Source organism: Corylus avellana, chromosome 5, assembly GCF_965113065.1.
Source record: "Corylus avellana chromosome 5, dhCorAvel1.hap1.2, whole genome shotgun sequence".
Classification (NCBI taxonomy): Eukaryota; Viridiplantae; Streptophyta; class Magnoliopsida; order Fagales; family Betulaceae; genus Corylus; species Corylus avellana.
In genome coordinates this window covers 18,352,828-18,368,483 of record NC_142494.1, presented here as the reverse complement: position 1 = coordinate 18,368,483, position 15,656 = coordinate 18,352,828, and the positions used below count along the sequence as shown (strand labels likewise).

Genomic DNA, 15,656 nt, shown 5'->3' with positions numbered 1-15,656 from the left:
AGTGTTAAAATATTAATTAAATGATTAAATTTATCATTTTGTATTTACCAAAACTTTTAAAATAAATGATAATTTAACAAGTCTACTGTTTTAGTAAACAACATTAACAACAAAATATGCCACGGTGAAATGTAGCGGACATGATTGCTGTCAAGTGACAATGATATATATAAAGGGCTTGTAAAAATACTGATCCAAAGCCTGATTTTTGTTTTTACATCATCCTAGTCGTATGCATGATTGTTACATAACAGCCTACTAAACATCATTTCTTAGAATTCTGACTCTCACAATTTACCCTATTTTAATTAAATACCTTATTTATTAAGAAGTTTTGACATACATAAAAGGACGAATTATGTCTATTTCAAGAGAAAATACTGTGAAATAGAGAGAAGCCGTGTTATATTTAAATGACGTGGCATCATTTATACGGTTAAATGCAAAAATATTAAATCTCGATAATGAAATAGCTTCTCTTTATTTCAAGTAAAATAGAAAATATTATTTAAATAACTTAATTTGTTATTTTCTATCAACTTAATAAGAGTTTGATCGAAAACACTAATTAAATAATATTTAAATTTATCATTTCTTATAAAATGATAATTTAAAGTAGCCCATTATTTAAGTAAACAACAATAGAGTTTTGAGTTTTTTTTTTTTTTTGAAGAGTTATTTGTTAATATTTTGAATTTTTGGATAAAAAAAATTAGCCAACAAGCATGTTAACAAAATATGAATCCATTGTTTTGGTAAACAACCTTCCAGCAACAACAAAATATGAAATTCAAAGAGAAAAAAACAAAAAACAAAGGAAGCAAATCCTCACCAAGCCACATTGAAATGTTTAGTCGACATGATTGCTAACAAGTGACAAGGATATATATTTAGATATATATATATAAATATAATATTATATATATTTACATTGGTCAACAATTTCTCCCTAAAGACAAGTCAGTACCTAACATTCTCCTTTGTCTCTTTCAAAATATGAAACTGTTACTCCTATTCCCATTGCCGGAGCCAGAAGGTCTAGCAGGACCAACTTGGCCGGAGGAAGATGAAACGCCGTCCATCACAAACCCATCGGAGCCGGCCCCCAGCCCGGCAGCTCTCGAGCCGCCAAGCCTTTGAAGAAAAGCGTCGCCGGCTGCGTTGTTGTTGTTGTTGTTGTTGCTTAACGAAAACATGTACTGCGGCGCTTGCTGCTGGTACAGCTGCTGCTGTTGCTGCGGATGATGATACCCATGTCCCGGCGGCAGCATCATTGCCGTCGGATTGTGAACCTGAGCTTGCCGGCCGGCGGCTAACCCAAAACCAAAGCTCGGTCCACACGGGTGCGCGAACGGTGCGCCAGGGCCGCCGGTGAACTGCTGAACCATGGCACGGAAATTCGTAGTGTCTGTGTTGAGTAGGGTGGTGGGTGTTCGCCGGGAAGCCCTGGACCGCCGGCGAACGGGCTTGGAGACGCGGCCGTCGGGGCTGAGGTGGCCAGTGTTCGAGCTGGAATTGACGGCGGTGGTGGAAGTGACGGTGGTGGAGACAACGGTGGCTTCGGATACTCGATTGTCCACCACCTGAGCTCCCGAAGACGACGTCGTTTGAGTAGAAACGTTTTGGTTATAGAATTGGAGCCAATCGGAAGGGCTAGACATGGTTTCGCTCATGGCCCAGCGAAAACCAAAAAAAAAATAAAAGAAAGAGTGAAGAGAAAAGGAGGAAGGAAGAAGAAGAAGAAGAAGAAGACGATTCCTCTTCCTTCGGTGAGAAGGGAAGTAAAAGGGCATAGGGGTATCCTATTTATGGAGGATTTCAACGAGGTCAAAGCTTGACTTTGAAAGAGATCCTGGCCTTTGATTAAGGGGGAAAGGAAATCAACGAGATGACACGTGAGGTGGCACGTGGGGGCTGTGGCGGAGAAATTGTTTCTGGAAGTCCTTTTTGATTGCGTAGATCACCATGACGAATCATCATCAGCATTCAGCAGCATTGGGATTCGTGGCGGTAGGTGGAGAAAGGGCGACTTTTTTCGAGTCTGCCGAGCACGTTTTGGGTTGGGCATGAAAAGTATGAGACTAGAGTATCACTTTTTTGGGCTTCCGGGAAACACCCAAGTAACTTCCAAGCCATCTCTTGCTCCTCCTCCCTATCTTATTCATTCCGATAATCATTACATGTCGGATTTCGATTGAAATAACTCAATTAGTCGAAAATCACGACTTATGAAGCGGGGTTATTAATTTGAATTTATCTTTCTCTTTGTGCGGACATGTCAAAAAATATGTCAGAGTTAGAAATCGTGTTAAAAATTATTAGCCTTAAAATGTGTGTCCGGTAATTTATATTTTAGGGATATTTTTATCTTTTTACTTGTTGATGGACCAAAATACCCCTAAAATATAACTAGATGAATATTTTTCGGTTCTTGAGAGAATCTTAATTTAGTCGGATGGGGACCATACCTCATAAAGTTAATTCGAATCCCTCTCTCCCATTTCCCTCCACTTGTGCCGACAAATCCATTAATTCTACTTTAGATTTGAGAATTGTGTTAAAAATTACTAGCCCTAAAACGATGCTACTATTTTGTGGTCAAAAAGATTACGGTTTCATTTTTAATGTGTTTTGAAAACTGTGTTGTTATTTTTTATTTGAAAAAGTATTTTGTCGTGGCTAAAGAATAAAACTATTTTTTTTTTTTTTATGTTTTGAAGAGTATTTTCTGTTTAAATTTTTTGTTATTGTTTTTGTTTTGAAAAGAAAAAAATCAAAGACAGAAAACAAATATTTTTTTAAAAAAATAATATTATTATATTTAATAGTGTACATAATATCACTTCATTTAAAATATTTTTAAATAATTACATCATTAGGTAAGGAAAATTAAATTCTTACCATAAAGTGAGTCCCTATTGCATAGGAAGGGGACATAATTAATTTTCTTTTAGGGTAAAGTAAGAAAACAATAGTTAATTAGGGTGGCTTGTGGTCATAATTCTCCACTGTCAATTCGGTAATACAGTTGAAACTAGTGTTGTAGGATAGGAGTCTAGATTTTAGGCTCAACCACTTGTTGCATCAAGGTTGACCGAGGTGATTTTAGCCATGCCTAGTATTTCTTTTCTTCGATGTTTGCCTCACTCAAACACCCTTATATTTTGGAAACTTCAATCAATTCTTCTTTTCAAGCTCAACATTCCAAAAGATTTTTTTTTTTTTTTTTAAACAAAATATTTATATATACATAAAGAGAAATGTTATGGTTTTTCATTATGAACTTACATAAATATTATTTTTTTAAAAAAAAAAATAAGGAACTAATGGGGTAACTTTTTTCTAGCTTTTTAGAAAACAGTATCTACATAGAATTAGGAAAACACTAAAAAAATCCGTAACAATTTATATATATATATATATATATATATGCGAAAGTAATTTTGAGTGTTTTATGAATTGAATTTGTTTGTTAATATGTTTATTTTCTAAAAAACAAGTTTGAAAAGAATTAGCAAAGAAAACCTCAATATTCTAAAAGATCATGACCATAAATTTTAGGGTCATATGCATATCTTATGTCTCACATATTGAGACAAGACCCTTAAACCAAATATTAAAAAATTAAAAAAATTAAAAAAGAATTGTCAAAGCAGGATCATTGTGTATTGTTTCTCATTTCTTCTCTCTCTTTTTTTTTTTTTTTTAAAAAAAAAAAAAAAAATTGTGGACTTTTTCCGCCTTGAGGAAAAGATGCATCTTTCTTGTCTAGTAGTATACTATATCTCAGTATTATTATCTCACTTTTTTTCTTTTTCTTCTAATTGACGAAGGGAAAGGGTTCAAAGGGAATCTCACTTTTGAATTGTAAAAGACTCGGCCAATCGCAAGAATGTTATTGAATTGAGGTAACTTCCAAACCTAAGTAGTTAGTTTCCTATATCCACCATTTGACTCACTCCTTTGTTTTCTTTGGTAGAAAAGTGTGCATGTACAAATTAGTATTTAAAAGTGACAAGTGAGAAATAAGAAACGTAACATCTTCTCTTTGTGTTTATCTCATGCCTCTCAAAATTAATGTAACTTTTAAAATCACAAGTAAATTTCTGATAAATTATTATTAGATTTTGATCTAATGGTGATTTTAAAAGGCATATCATTTTTAATGAGAAAATATTTATTTGCAATATCACGTTCATTTTACGTACAATTCTGCTGAGTTGGTATACTCTATCAACCATTAATGGTGGATGGAGCATGACAACTTAGCAGAAATGTACGCGAGATGAATGCAAAATACAAAGAAGCATTTCTCTTTTTAAAATAGCATCTATTTTTCACATTTTATTTTTAATAACTTACAAAGACACATCATTTTTAGGGGTAGTGATATACTACACGCCCGGCGTGCATCAACAGTGATGCACACTGGGCAATTTTTTTTTTTTTTTTTTTTTAAAATAATAATAAAATAATAAAAAAATTTTGTTTTTTGCCCCGCGTACATCACTGTTGATGCACGCCGGGCGTGCAGTATATCACTACCCCATTTTTAAAGGTTGGTTTCCTACAAACCACTATGTAAAAACAATTGTGTCAATATATATAGTGATAAGAAAATATATATTCGAGACAATCCTCCACTTTCCCGTCAAATAATAATAAAGTGATATGAAATATAATTATGCTATTAAATAAAAATGCAAAAAAAAAAAAAAAAAAAAAAAGAAAAAGAAAAAGAAAGAAGAAGAGGTACACAACCTCCAAGCTATGGAGGATAAGGTTGGTCACAATCTACCTACGTACGGCAGTGTAGGTTGATGGCTTAGCAACCCATCCATGATTTGGGCTATGTGCCTCTCTTTTCTTTTTCTTTTTTCTTTTTTAATTTTTTATTTGAGGGACATAAATATTGAAATCTTATTGGAACTGTTCATATCCCATAATCATATCATTTGTATTATTAATTTGACTGAAAAATAAACAAAAGTTTCAGAGTTAGGCTCCATTGGTTTCGACCTTAATTATTGAAAAATGATTTCTTATATATATATATATTCAATAGTAACCTAGGACAAGTCATGAGATGACAAGTGTTCTAGGTGTATTGAATTTTGTTTTTATTTTTCCTCTAATTAAGTCCATCTCTAAGCCAATTGTTTTGACCTACTATACACAAGCACGCTAACTTTACTTGGCAGTGTATTTGGATTAGAGGGTAGGGTTTTTCCTAGCAAACGATTAGATGATACAATGTATTTGGATTAGTTATTGTGTGATCAACCAGTGTAGCTATTACCTAAGTGTTTCTTAATTTCATTATTGCTACATATTCTTTGAATTTATCCAAAGACAATCATTTGGTCATAGGATCATCCACCATCTTTATTGAGAGAATGAATTCAACTTTTATTTTCCTTCTCCCTACTATATCTTGAATATAGTGATAATTTACATTAATATGTTTGCCCTTATAACTCTGTACTCCACTTCTTATTAAAGAGAAAACATACTTATTATCACAAAACATATTGACTAGTTTATTAATTATACCTAAATTTAAAATATTTACAAAACGTTTAATACACACTACATTACTTATTGATGTGTTGCACGATAAGTGATCATTACATGGTATCAGAGCATTAAACCAACCAACATGATTTAACAAGATTTTTTAAAAAAACTGTGACATGAGTAATTTTGAGTATTTTAAAATAAAAATATTAACAAACAAATTCTGAATTTGTTTGTTAATATTTTTATTTTTATTTTCTGAAAAAACAAGTTTTAAAAAGAATTAGCAAAGAAAACCTCAATATTCTAAAAGATCCGGACCATAAATTTTAGGGTCTTAAATAGCTTATGTCTCTCATATTGAGACAAGACCTTTAAACCAAAAAATTAAAAAAAAAAAAAAATTGTCAAGGCAGGATCATTGTTTTGTTTCTCTCATTTTTTTTTTCTTTTTTGTCATTTGTTTTTTTAATTTCTCCGATGTGGGACTTTTTCCACCTTAGGGAAAAGATGCATCTTTGTTGTCTACTAGTCTCTACTACATGTCAGTATTATTATCTCACTTTTTTTTTCTTCTAATTGACGAAGGGAAAGGTTTCAAAGGGAATCTCACTTTTGATTTGAAAAAAGACTTGGCCAATCGCAAGAATGTTATTGAATTGAGATAACTTCCAAACCTAAGTGGTTAGTTTCCTCTATCCACCATTTGACTCATTACTTTGTTTTCTTTGGTAGAAAAGTGGGCATATATGAGCATGCCAACTCTCAGCTATGTAATCCTTTTGATCCATTTTAAAAGTTACATTGTTTTCAATAAAAAAATATTTTTTTGCATTATGGCGTCTATTTTACGTACATTTTCACAGTTAATATGTTCCATCAACCCTTAATTAAAGTGGATAGAGCATGACAACTGAACATAAATGTATCCAAGATTAACACTAGAATGTAAAGAAACATTTCTCTTTCTTCAATAGCATGTTTTTCTCACATTTTTTTTTTTAATAATTTAAAAAATACATATCATTTTTGGAAATTGATTTTCTACTAATCATGTCAATATATAATGATATGCAAATAAAAATTCGAGACAGTCATCCACTTTTCCGTCAAATAATAATAAAATGATATGATATATAATTATAATGTTAAATAAAAATGAAAAAAACAAAACAAAGAAAAGAGGTACACAACCTCCACAGCTATGGAGGATATGGTTGGGCGCAATCTACCTACGGCATTGGCAGGTTGATAGCCTAGCAAGTAGCAACCCATCCATGATTGGGGACGGAACGACCATGGCATTGGTTGGGCTGTGTGCCTTTTTAATTTTTTTTTTTTTTTAATTTTATTTGAGGGACATAAATATATGCTCATAGTCATATCATTTGTATTATTAATTTGACAGAAAAATAAACAAAGGTTTCATATTTTGGCTCCGGTTATTTCAACATAAAACATTTTCTTAAAAATGATTTTCTTTATAACAGTTTTTGATGTTTGGCGCAAAAAATCATAATATTTTATATATATTTTTAATAATAATCTAGGACAAGTCATGAAATGACAAGAGTTCTAAGTGTGTTGGAGTTCAAAAATAAATAAATAAATAAAAGGTGTGTTGGAGTTGGTTTTTATTTTTCCTCTAGGTCCATCTCCAAGCCTATTGTTTTGACCTAATTTACACAAGCACGCTAACTTTACTTGCCAATGTATTTGGATTGAAGGATAGGGTTTTTTCTAGCAACTTCTAATAGCTTGCTTGATCCTATAATTTGCTGGCCTCGAAGTTTAATTAACTAGTAATTAACTCGGTGCACCTCACAAGACTTATTTACCATGTAAATAAGTTCAAAGAGATTTCTAAGGCTCCATTTGTTTCGATATAAGTGGAAAACATTTTCTTGAAAAATGCTTTCCTATAAAACATTTTTGGTGTTTGGCGCGTAAGGAAAATCACACACACACACACACACACACACACACATATATATATATATATATATATATATATATATATATATAAACTTTAAATTACAAAAATGTATATAAACTTTAAATTACAAAAATGTCCCGAGCAAGTCCTAGAGATGACCTAACCAAAACTCCTGCAAGTCACGAAGGTGTCCTAATCGGGTCCCAATCGAGTCCCTAAGGTGTCCCAACCGGGTCTTGGCGGGTCCCGTCTGAGTCCTGGTGGTGTCCTAACTGGGTCCCAGCAGTATCCTAACTGGGTCCCGTTGATGTACTGGTTAGGTCTCGGTTGAGTTTCTTATCATAACCTTCATGATAAAATATGGGGATGACAACACTAGTTATGGTGTGATCATCCCTAAATCATCATCTCGCACTTAATCACACTATAACACCTGTTAAGTAACTTAGTTGAAAATAACCACTTTGATACCAATGATTTTTCCATATGTCAACTCTCATATGTAGAAACTACAAATTGACGTTAGATTATGACATTTCTTAGTGTATATACAATTTTGTCATCTTATTTAACCGCACATTTTACCATATACTTTCTTACTAATTTTATATTAGGGTGACTTCATTTCGCTATTTACCAAACGAATGACATCAATTCTTTGTGGTTGGGAACATAGTTTACACCCATTACACAGTTGGTGATTTTAGCCGTACACAAAACTATGTGTTGACCTGCTTCGATTTTTTTTAATTAAGTACTTCCTCAAAAAATATTATTTATAAAGTTTTCTTTAATACACATTATCAGTGTCTTTTACACTTTTAGAGCATGCATATTACTCATATTTAAAATAATGTCTATTGGTGAACTTTATATTTATGTGAGCTGTAATATCCGTATCTTGTTAGTGTCTTCTGTCTTTGACCTGACCAACTATGTCCCCTATCAAACAGAAGTGCACATAATCATTCATTCACGCGTCCTCGAATCCTTCTGTCTGTGCATCAACCCTTGTAGCTATCAACTAAGTGTTTCTTAATCCCATTGTTGCTACATATTGTTTGAATTTATCCAAAGACAATCATTTGGTCATAGTATCAGCCACCATCTTTATTAAGTGAATGAATTCAACTTTTATTTCCCCTCTCTCTACTATATCTTGAATATGGTGATAATTTACATCAATATATTTGTCCTTAGAGCTTTGTGCTCCAGTTTTTATTAAAGAGATAGCAGACTTGTTATCACAAAGCATATTGACTAGTTTATTGGTTATACTTAAATTTAAAATGTCTACAAAACGTTTAATACACACTTAATTACTTATTGATGTGGTACACAATATGTATTCAGCTTCCATAATGGATTTTGCAACACAATTTTGTTTCTTACTTATCCAAGAAACATCTGTTCCACCAAACAGGAACACATATCCACTAGTTGATTTCTATCATCATCATCTCCTGCAAAATGTGCATCTGTGTATCCTGCAATTTCTAGATCACTTATATCAAAACATAAGCCTATGTTTTTAGTACCTTGCAAATATCTAAATATACGTTTTATTGTTTGCCAATATGTCTTCCCTAGATTAGATTGATATCTGCTCACCAATCCTACTACATGAAAAATATCAAGTCTTGTACTTGTCATTGCATACATGAAACTGCCCACTACTTGGGCATAGGGGATCGATTCCCTTTCTTTAATCGTTGTCTCATTTTGAGGACACATTATTTTGCTTAAGTACTAATGTTTCAAAATAGGTGTACTTAAGGGTTTGCGTTTGTCCATATTAAATCTCTTATGTATTTTTTCCAGATATTTTTCTTGATCGAAATATAATAATTTTGATTTTCTATTTCTTGAAATTCTTATTCCCAACACATATTTGGCAACACCCATATATTTCATTTCAAATTTGGATGACAAGAAGCAATTTTTTTCATTTATCATATCTAGACAATTACCTGTCAATAATATATCGTCTAGATATAATGATAATATTGTTAATTTTTCATTCTCATTGCATATGTAAATATAGTGATCTAGTGAACTTACATCGAAACCAATTTCTAGCTTTTAACTTGTAGACTTTCTCCTCATGTCCTTCAATTTGGAATCCTTCGGGTTGTCGCATGTATATCTCTTCTTTAATTCCTCGTTAAGAAAAGTCGTCTTAACATCCTATTGATGTAATTCCAAATCCCTTTTTTCTACAATAGACATGATTATCCTCACCGATGCGAATTTTGCCTTAGGCGAATATGTGTCAACAAAGTCTACACCGGGTTGCTGAGTAAACCCTTTAGCCACTAACCTAGCTTTATGCTTATCAAGGCTTCCATCAGTTTTGAATTTCTTTCTAAGTACCTATTTGCATCAAATTACTTTCCTTTGACTTGGTAATTCTGTGAGCTCCCACACATTATTTTTATGAATTGATTCAATCTCCTCATGCATAGCTTCAATTCATTTTTTAGGATTGTCACTGGCCAACTTCTTTGAAATTCACTGGATGATCTTGCAAATTTACATCGTTTGTACTTAGTACATGTTGTGCACGAAATTAAAACACAGGATCCCAAAGAAGCAGAAAAGAGTAGAATAGAAAATAGATCAATCACACACGACACTAAGATTTAAGTGGTTCAGCTTAACAAGCCTATATCCACTGGCGGAGAAGATCCAGAGGAAATTCACTAACAAAAGATGGAGTACAAAGGTAACGGAGAGAAAATTACTCAAAACCCAAAGCCCCAATACACCCAAATCTCACTCTCACACAAAAGAGAAAAATACAAAAGAGAGAAAAAAATTGACAAAGAAAACTCTCTTCTTCTTTAAGTGCCACAAGGCACAACAAAGTGAGAAAACCCTAATGAAATATGTGGCTTCTAATTTTTCTCCCACGTCACATCTCTTCATGTTGGGCAACACTCCTTTTATAATCCAAGTAGTCGGTCTACTTTAAGGAGGTTGTGCAAATTTATTTAACTCGCAAGTGCACAAATCGTTTGTAGTTTAATGGATTGCAAGTGCGAGGTCGAACCCACAGAGAATTGTATTTTTGAAAGAGCAATTCAAATCTAAAAGAATTTTATCCTAACCTAGTTTCAAAAATGGTTTTTGATTTTAAATTTGGTTTTTTGAAATTAAAAGACTAAACATAAATTAAATAAATTAAGAGATAAAAGACTAAGGTTTGAGAATTCACACTCATCGAATCATAACAACTTACTTCCATGTTTATCAATATTAATCTGAAGTTCTCACAATTAAAATCTTAGATATATTTTAGGGGGAAATGCAGTTTACCCCCCTGAAGTTTCAGGAGTTTTTCAATTTTAATCCCAAAGTTTAAAAATTGGCAACCTACCCCTCTGAAGTTTAAAAAATTGGCAATTTAAACCTTTCGTTTAATTTTTCCGTCTAAATAGATGAAAATCTATGAAATTACATCATTACCTTCAGGCTTTTTTTAAAAAAAATTCGTCTAATTTAATAGAAAAATTAAACTGAATGTTTAAATTGCCAATTTTTTAAACTTCAGAGGGGTAGATTGCCAATTTTTGAACTTTGAGATTAAAATTGAAAAACCCCTGCAACTTCTGGGGGTAAACTGCATTTTCCCCTATATTTTACTATGCTTCAAATAATTAATCAAAACCATCCCATGTATCCATTCATTGCACAAATCACAAAAGGAATCCAATATCAATTAAATCATCAGATGTATCTGTAAATCACAAAAGATATCCAATCTTAATTGAAACACCAAATGTATACATAAAACAAATCACAAGGGATATCCAATTATTTAGGCAACTTAAATCAAGCAATCAATTATGTGAAATTATCTTAAATCATCAAGTGTATCCTTGAATCACAAAATATATCCAATAATCACTTCACACATTGAAAAGAAGTAAAACAATTGAAATATTAAACCCAATAAAATCAGATAAATAAAGACTTACATGAAAGTATTGATATTCTTCATCTGTGAGGCTTCATCTTCAACCTTAGTTGTGAATTAGCTCCACATAAAAATAAAACTAAAATCTAAACCTAAACTAAACTAAAGATAAACTAAACAAAATAATTTTGTTCTCTGGGATTGTATATCTTTTCTTGAATGCAAAGAAGTCTATTTATAGGCTTAGTAAAGTCCTAGAAGCCCTATTAAACCTAGATAATTCAGAGGTCTGTCTCCCAGTAAAAATAGAAGTCTGAAATCGGAATAGGATTCGTCTAGATTTGTGACCTTTTATTGCGGGACGATTTTAGCATAGTATCCGTCCGAATTAGGAAAATCCTATTTCACAATGAATTGTGAAATCCTATTTGTGACCTTTTATTGCGAGGTGATTTTGGTATAGTATTCGTCCGAATTAGGAAAATCCTATTTCACAATGAATTGTAGTATTTTGTGTTAGCTTTCCAATGCCAGTTGAATCACTTCAATTTGATATTTTAGTGGAAAGTTATGATCAAAATACTGAGACATATACAAAATCTGAATTTGAATCCAATCCAAAATCTTATCCAATCTGATCTTTTATCCAATTTAATCTGATTTAACATTTTTCTTGGATTTGGTTCAACTTAACCACATCATCTAGGTCTTCTCAAAGTATGCTTTCTTCTAAACTTTATATTTTTTCCTTTAAAGCTGTAATTTTTCTTTAATGATTTATAAAACACTAAAAACACAAAACTAACACAAAATATTAAATAACGACACAGCTAAATGATTAACTAATATAAATAAAGAGGTCCAAGTATGCAATATTTGACACTTATCAAAAGACTCCAAATCCCACTAGTAATAGAAGAGTAAAGTCGGTTGTCTCCTATTGCAAATCTGATAGGAGAGATAACGTGGCTACAAATCCAATCCAAGTCATAATAGAATATGATTGGGCCCCACGCTTGACTTTAGAAATCAAGTCATACCACAACAAACTCCACCTTGACTTGAATTTCATCAAATCTACAACACAAATCTCCTCATGACGTCTCCTCCAACACCCACACGGGCAATCACAAGCTACAAACAACAATCAAGTCTAAGCAACTCTTGAACTTGCAAACCGGAACTGGCTTAGTCAACATATCCACTGGATTTTCCTCAGAGGCAATTTTCTTCAAAATGATATCTCCTCGTGTCACAACCAGATCACCAGCATAATCTAAATCGACATACCCAATGACACTGGAACCAATACCACTGTCTCTGTCAAAGACGGAGCCAACATCTGTAACACCCTGTAAATAACGGAATATCAAATTCACTGCCGACCAGTAAACCTTGCTAAGATTAACAACACTGACTGCATGTCAAACATCTGGACGAATGCACTCCATAGCATACATGATGCTCCCAAACACACTAAAATAATATAGATGCGATATGAAACGCTCCTCCCTTGATGATGGAACCTTGCCATGCAAAATCTTTGCCAAACCTTGTTGTCCCATTAAAGAACGCGTCTTGATACGCCAAAGACTGAAACTATTCCGACCATCAAACTTTTCTACTTCAAATTTTGCAGAAGTCATCCCGCAAAATAAAGAACCCAGGGTCTGATACCATTTGTTGTGCACATAATTAAAATACAGGATCCGAAAGAAGCAGAAAAGAGCAGAATAGAAAATAGATCAATCACACATGACACCAAGATTTAAGTGGTTCAGCTTAACAAGCCTACATCCACTGGCGGAGACGATCCGGAAAAAATTCACTAACAAAAGATGGAGTACAAAGGTAACGAGGAGAAAATCACTCAAAACCCAAAGCCCCAATACACACAAATCTCACTCTCACACAAAAGAGAAAAATACAAAAGAGAGAAAAAATTGACAAATAAAACTCTCTTCTTCTCTAAGTGCCACAAGGCACAACAAAGTGAGAAAACCCTAATGAAATATGTGGCTTCTAATTTTTCTCCCACGTTACACCTCTTCACGTTGGGCAACACTCCTTTTATAATCCAAGTAGTCGGTCTACTTCAAGGACTCCAAATCCCTCTAGTAATAGAAGAGTAAAGTCGGTTGTCTCTTATTGCAAATCTGATAGGAGAGATAACGTGGCTACAAATCCAATCCAAGTCACAATAGAAAATGATTGGGCCCACGCTTGACTCGAGAAATCAAGTCACACCACAACAGTACATAATGATCATTGAGTACGCTTGACAGTTGCCTTTGTCTTTTACTCCCATTGTTTTGATTATTTATATCCAAGTAAGGCGGATCTTTGGATTTTCTTTTGCTCCCACTGTAGATCTGTCTCTTGTTCATTTTTTGACAAAGCATCTTGTGGCATTAGAAACTTAAGATCTTCACCTTGTAAAGTCTCTTGTTCATTTTTTGACAAAGCATCTTGTGGCGTTAGAAACTTAAGATCTTCACCTTGTAAAGTCCTGATTTCATCCACAAGAGTAATTTGGTTGATGTTTTCTAGGAATATAGCATCACTACTTTCTATTAATCCATTTTTTGACCGGTAAAGTCTATATCCACTACCAATTTTCTACATATCCTATAAATCTACATTCCCAAATTTTACTTCACAACCTATCCCTTAAGGGTTTTAGGATAAGTATATGTGCCTTACATCTCCATACTTTGAGGTTGTCAACATCTGGTTTTAGGCTTACCCAACATTCATATGGTGTTAGGGGTTTTGTTTTAGCGTTAATTCTATTAAGAATATATGCTGTAATGGATAAAGCCTCTCCCCAAAAATGGATGGATAACTCAGCATATGCTATTATGGATCTTGTCATATCCATTAAAGTTGTGTTTCTCCTTTCTGCAATTTCATTTTGCTGAGTCTTATAAGGCATTGTGTATAAATGTCTTATTCCATTTTCCCTACAGAAGGAATTCATGACTTCATATTCACCTCCCTTACCATTAATCAAGTTTTTAATGGACATTCCCAATTGATTTTCTACCTCCAATTTATATTCTTTAAATTTTCAATGGACTCAGATTTATGTTTAATAAAGGTAGATATGTCCATATCTTAAGTAATCATTCATAAAAGTAATAAAGTACTCAATTCCTCTATGTGCTTTAGTTCTTAAAGGTTCACATATGTCAGAGTGAATTACTTCCAAAAAATCTAATGATTTCCGGTCTTTTGAAAAGGACTTGTCATTTTTTCCTTAATACATGATTCACATGTATTAAAATTTTCAGAATTAATTTTGGGCAGCAATCCACTCTTACTCATTCTGATCATCTTATTTTTGTTTATGTGACCTAATCTTAAATGCCATAAATTAGAACTATTTTCAGACATATACAAATAATCTGAAATGGAAACTTTATTATTAATTTTGTTAAGTACACATTATCTACTTTTATACCCTTAAGAGATACATTCCCTTTTCTAATATATACCTTCCCAGACTTAAATTAATCACGTATCCTTTACTATCTAATATGGGAACATATATTAAATTTATTCAGAAACTAGGCACATACAAAACATCATGCAAAACAATGACTAACCCTTTAACATAAATCTTACATTTTCCTTCACTTAGTACATTATTGTAAGTGTTGTTGCCCATGTATACTTTGTGTTCTCTAACTGCCTTCTTCTTGAAGTCTACAAATAATTCTTAGCTTCTCGTGATATGCCTGGTTGCTATTGAGTTGTTCCACCAAGAGTTTGTAGTCGATTCTGCCATCATCACTTTAGTTATGGTTATAGCTATTTCTTTATGTTTTTTGTTGCCATTGTTTTTCGGACAATTAGCTTTGAAGTGTCCCATTTTTTTGCATTTAAAACATGCTCATCTTGCTTTGTTTTTACCTTTCAGCTTACCTTTCGACTTCTTTTTGAATTTATGAGGTTTACCTTTAAAAGCTGGAGCACGTGAAGTCTGAGCTTTATTTTGAGCCATCATTAAGTTGCTGGATGTCCTATCTATTATTTTCCTTTTCATCCACTCTTCTTTCAACACGAGTAACACTGATAGGGAAACCATGAATATATCTTTTTCACTGTGTATTAATGAAGTTACCACATGTTCCCATGATAGAGGAAGATCGTTCAGTAAGGTAGTTATTTACGTTTTGTTTGATATTGGGTGACCAGCAGATGCAAGTTCTTTTGCAATAAGTTCCATCTGATTCATAAAGTCACCCACATAGTCTTCCTCACTCATATGTGGACTATTAT

General features: G+C 32.9%; 1 protein-coding gene across 1 annotated transcript; it reads right to left on the bottom strand.

Annotated features, from left to right (window-relative positions):
* Positions 1–807: 807 nt before the first annotated feature.
* LOC132182532 (uncharacterized) lies at positions 808–1,781 on the bottom strand. The gene has a single exon (XM_059595804.2). It carries the CDS (start codon positions 1,671–1,673, stop codon positions 990–992), a length of 684 nt encoding a protein of 227 aa, XP_059451787.1. The 5' UTR covers positions 1,674–1,781; the 3' UTR covers positions 808–989.
* Positions 1,782–15,656: the final 13,875 nt, after the last annotated feature.

Excerpts from the sequence above, each read along its gene's own strand:
- LOC132182532 (XM_059595804.2), bottom strand. The coding sequence starts at position 1,673 with ATGAGCGAAACCATGTCTAGCCCTTCCGATTGGCTCCAATTCTATAAC.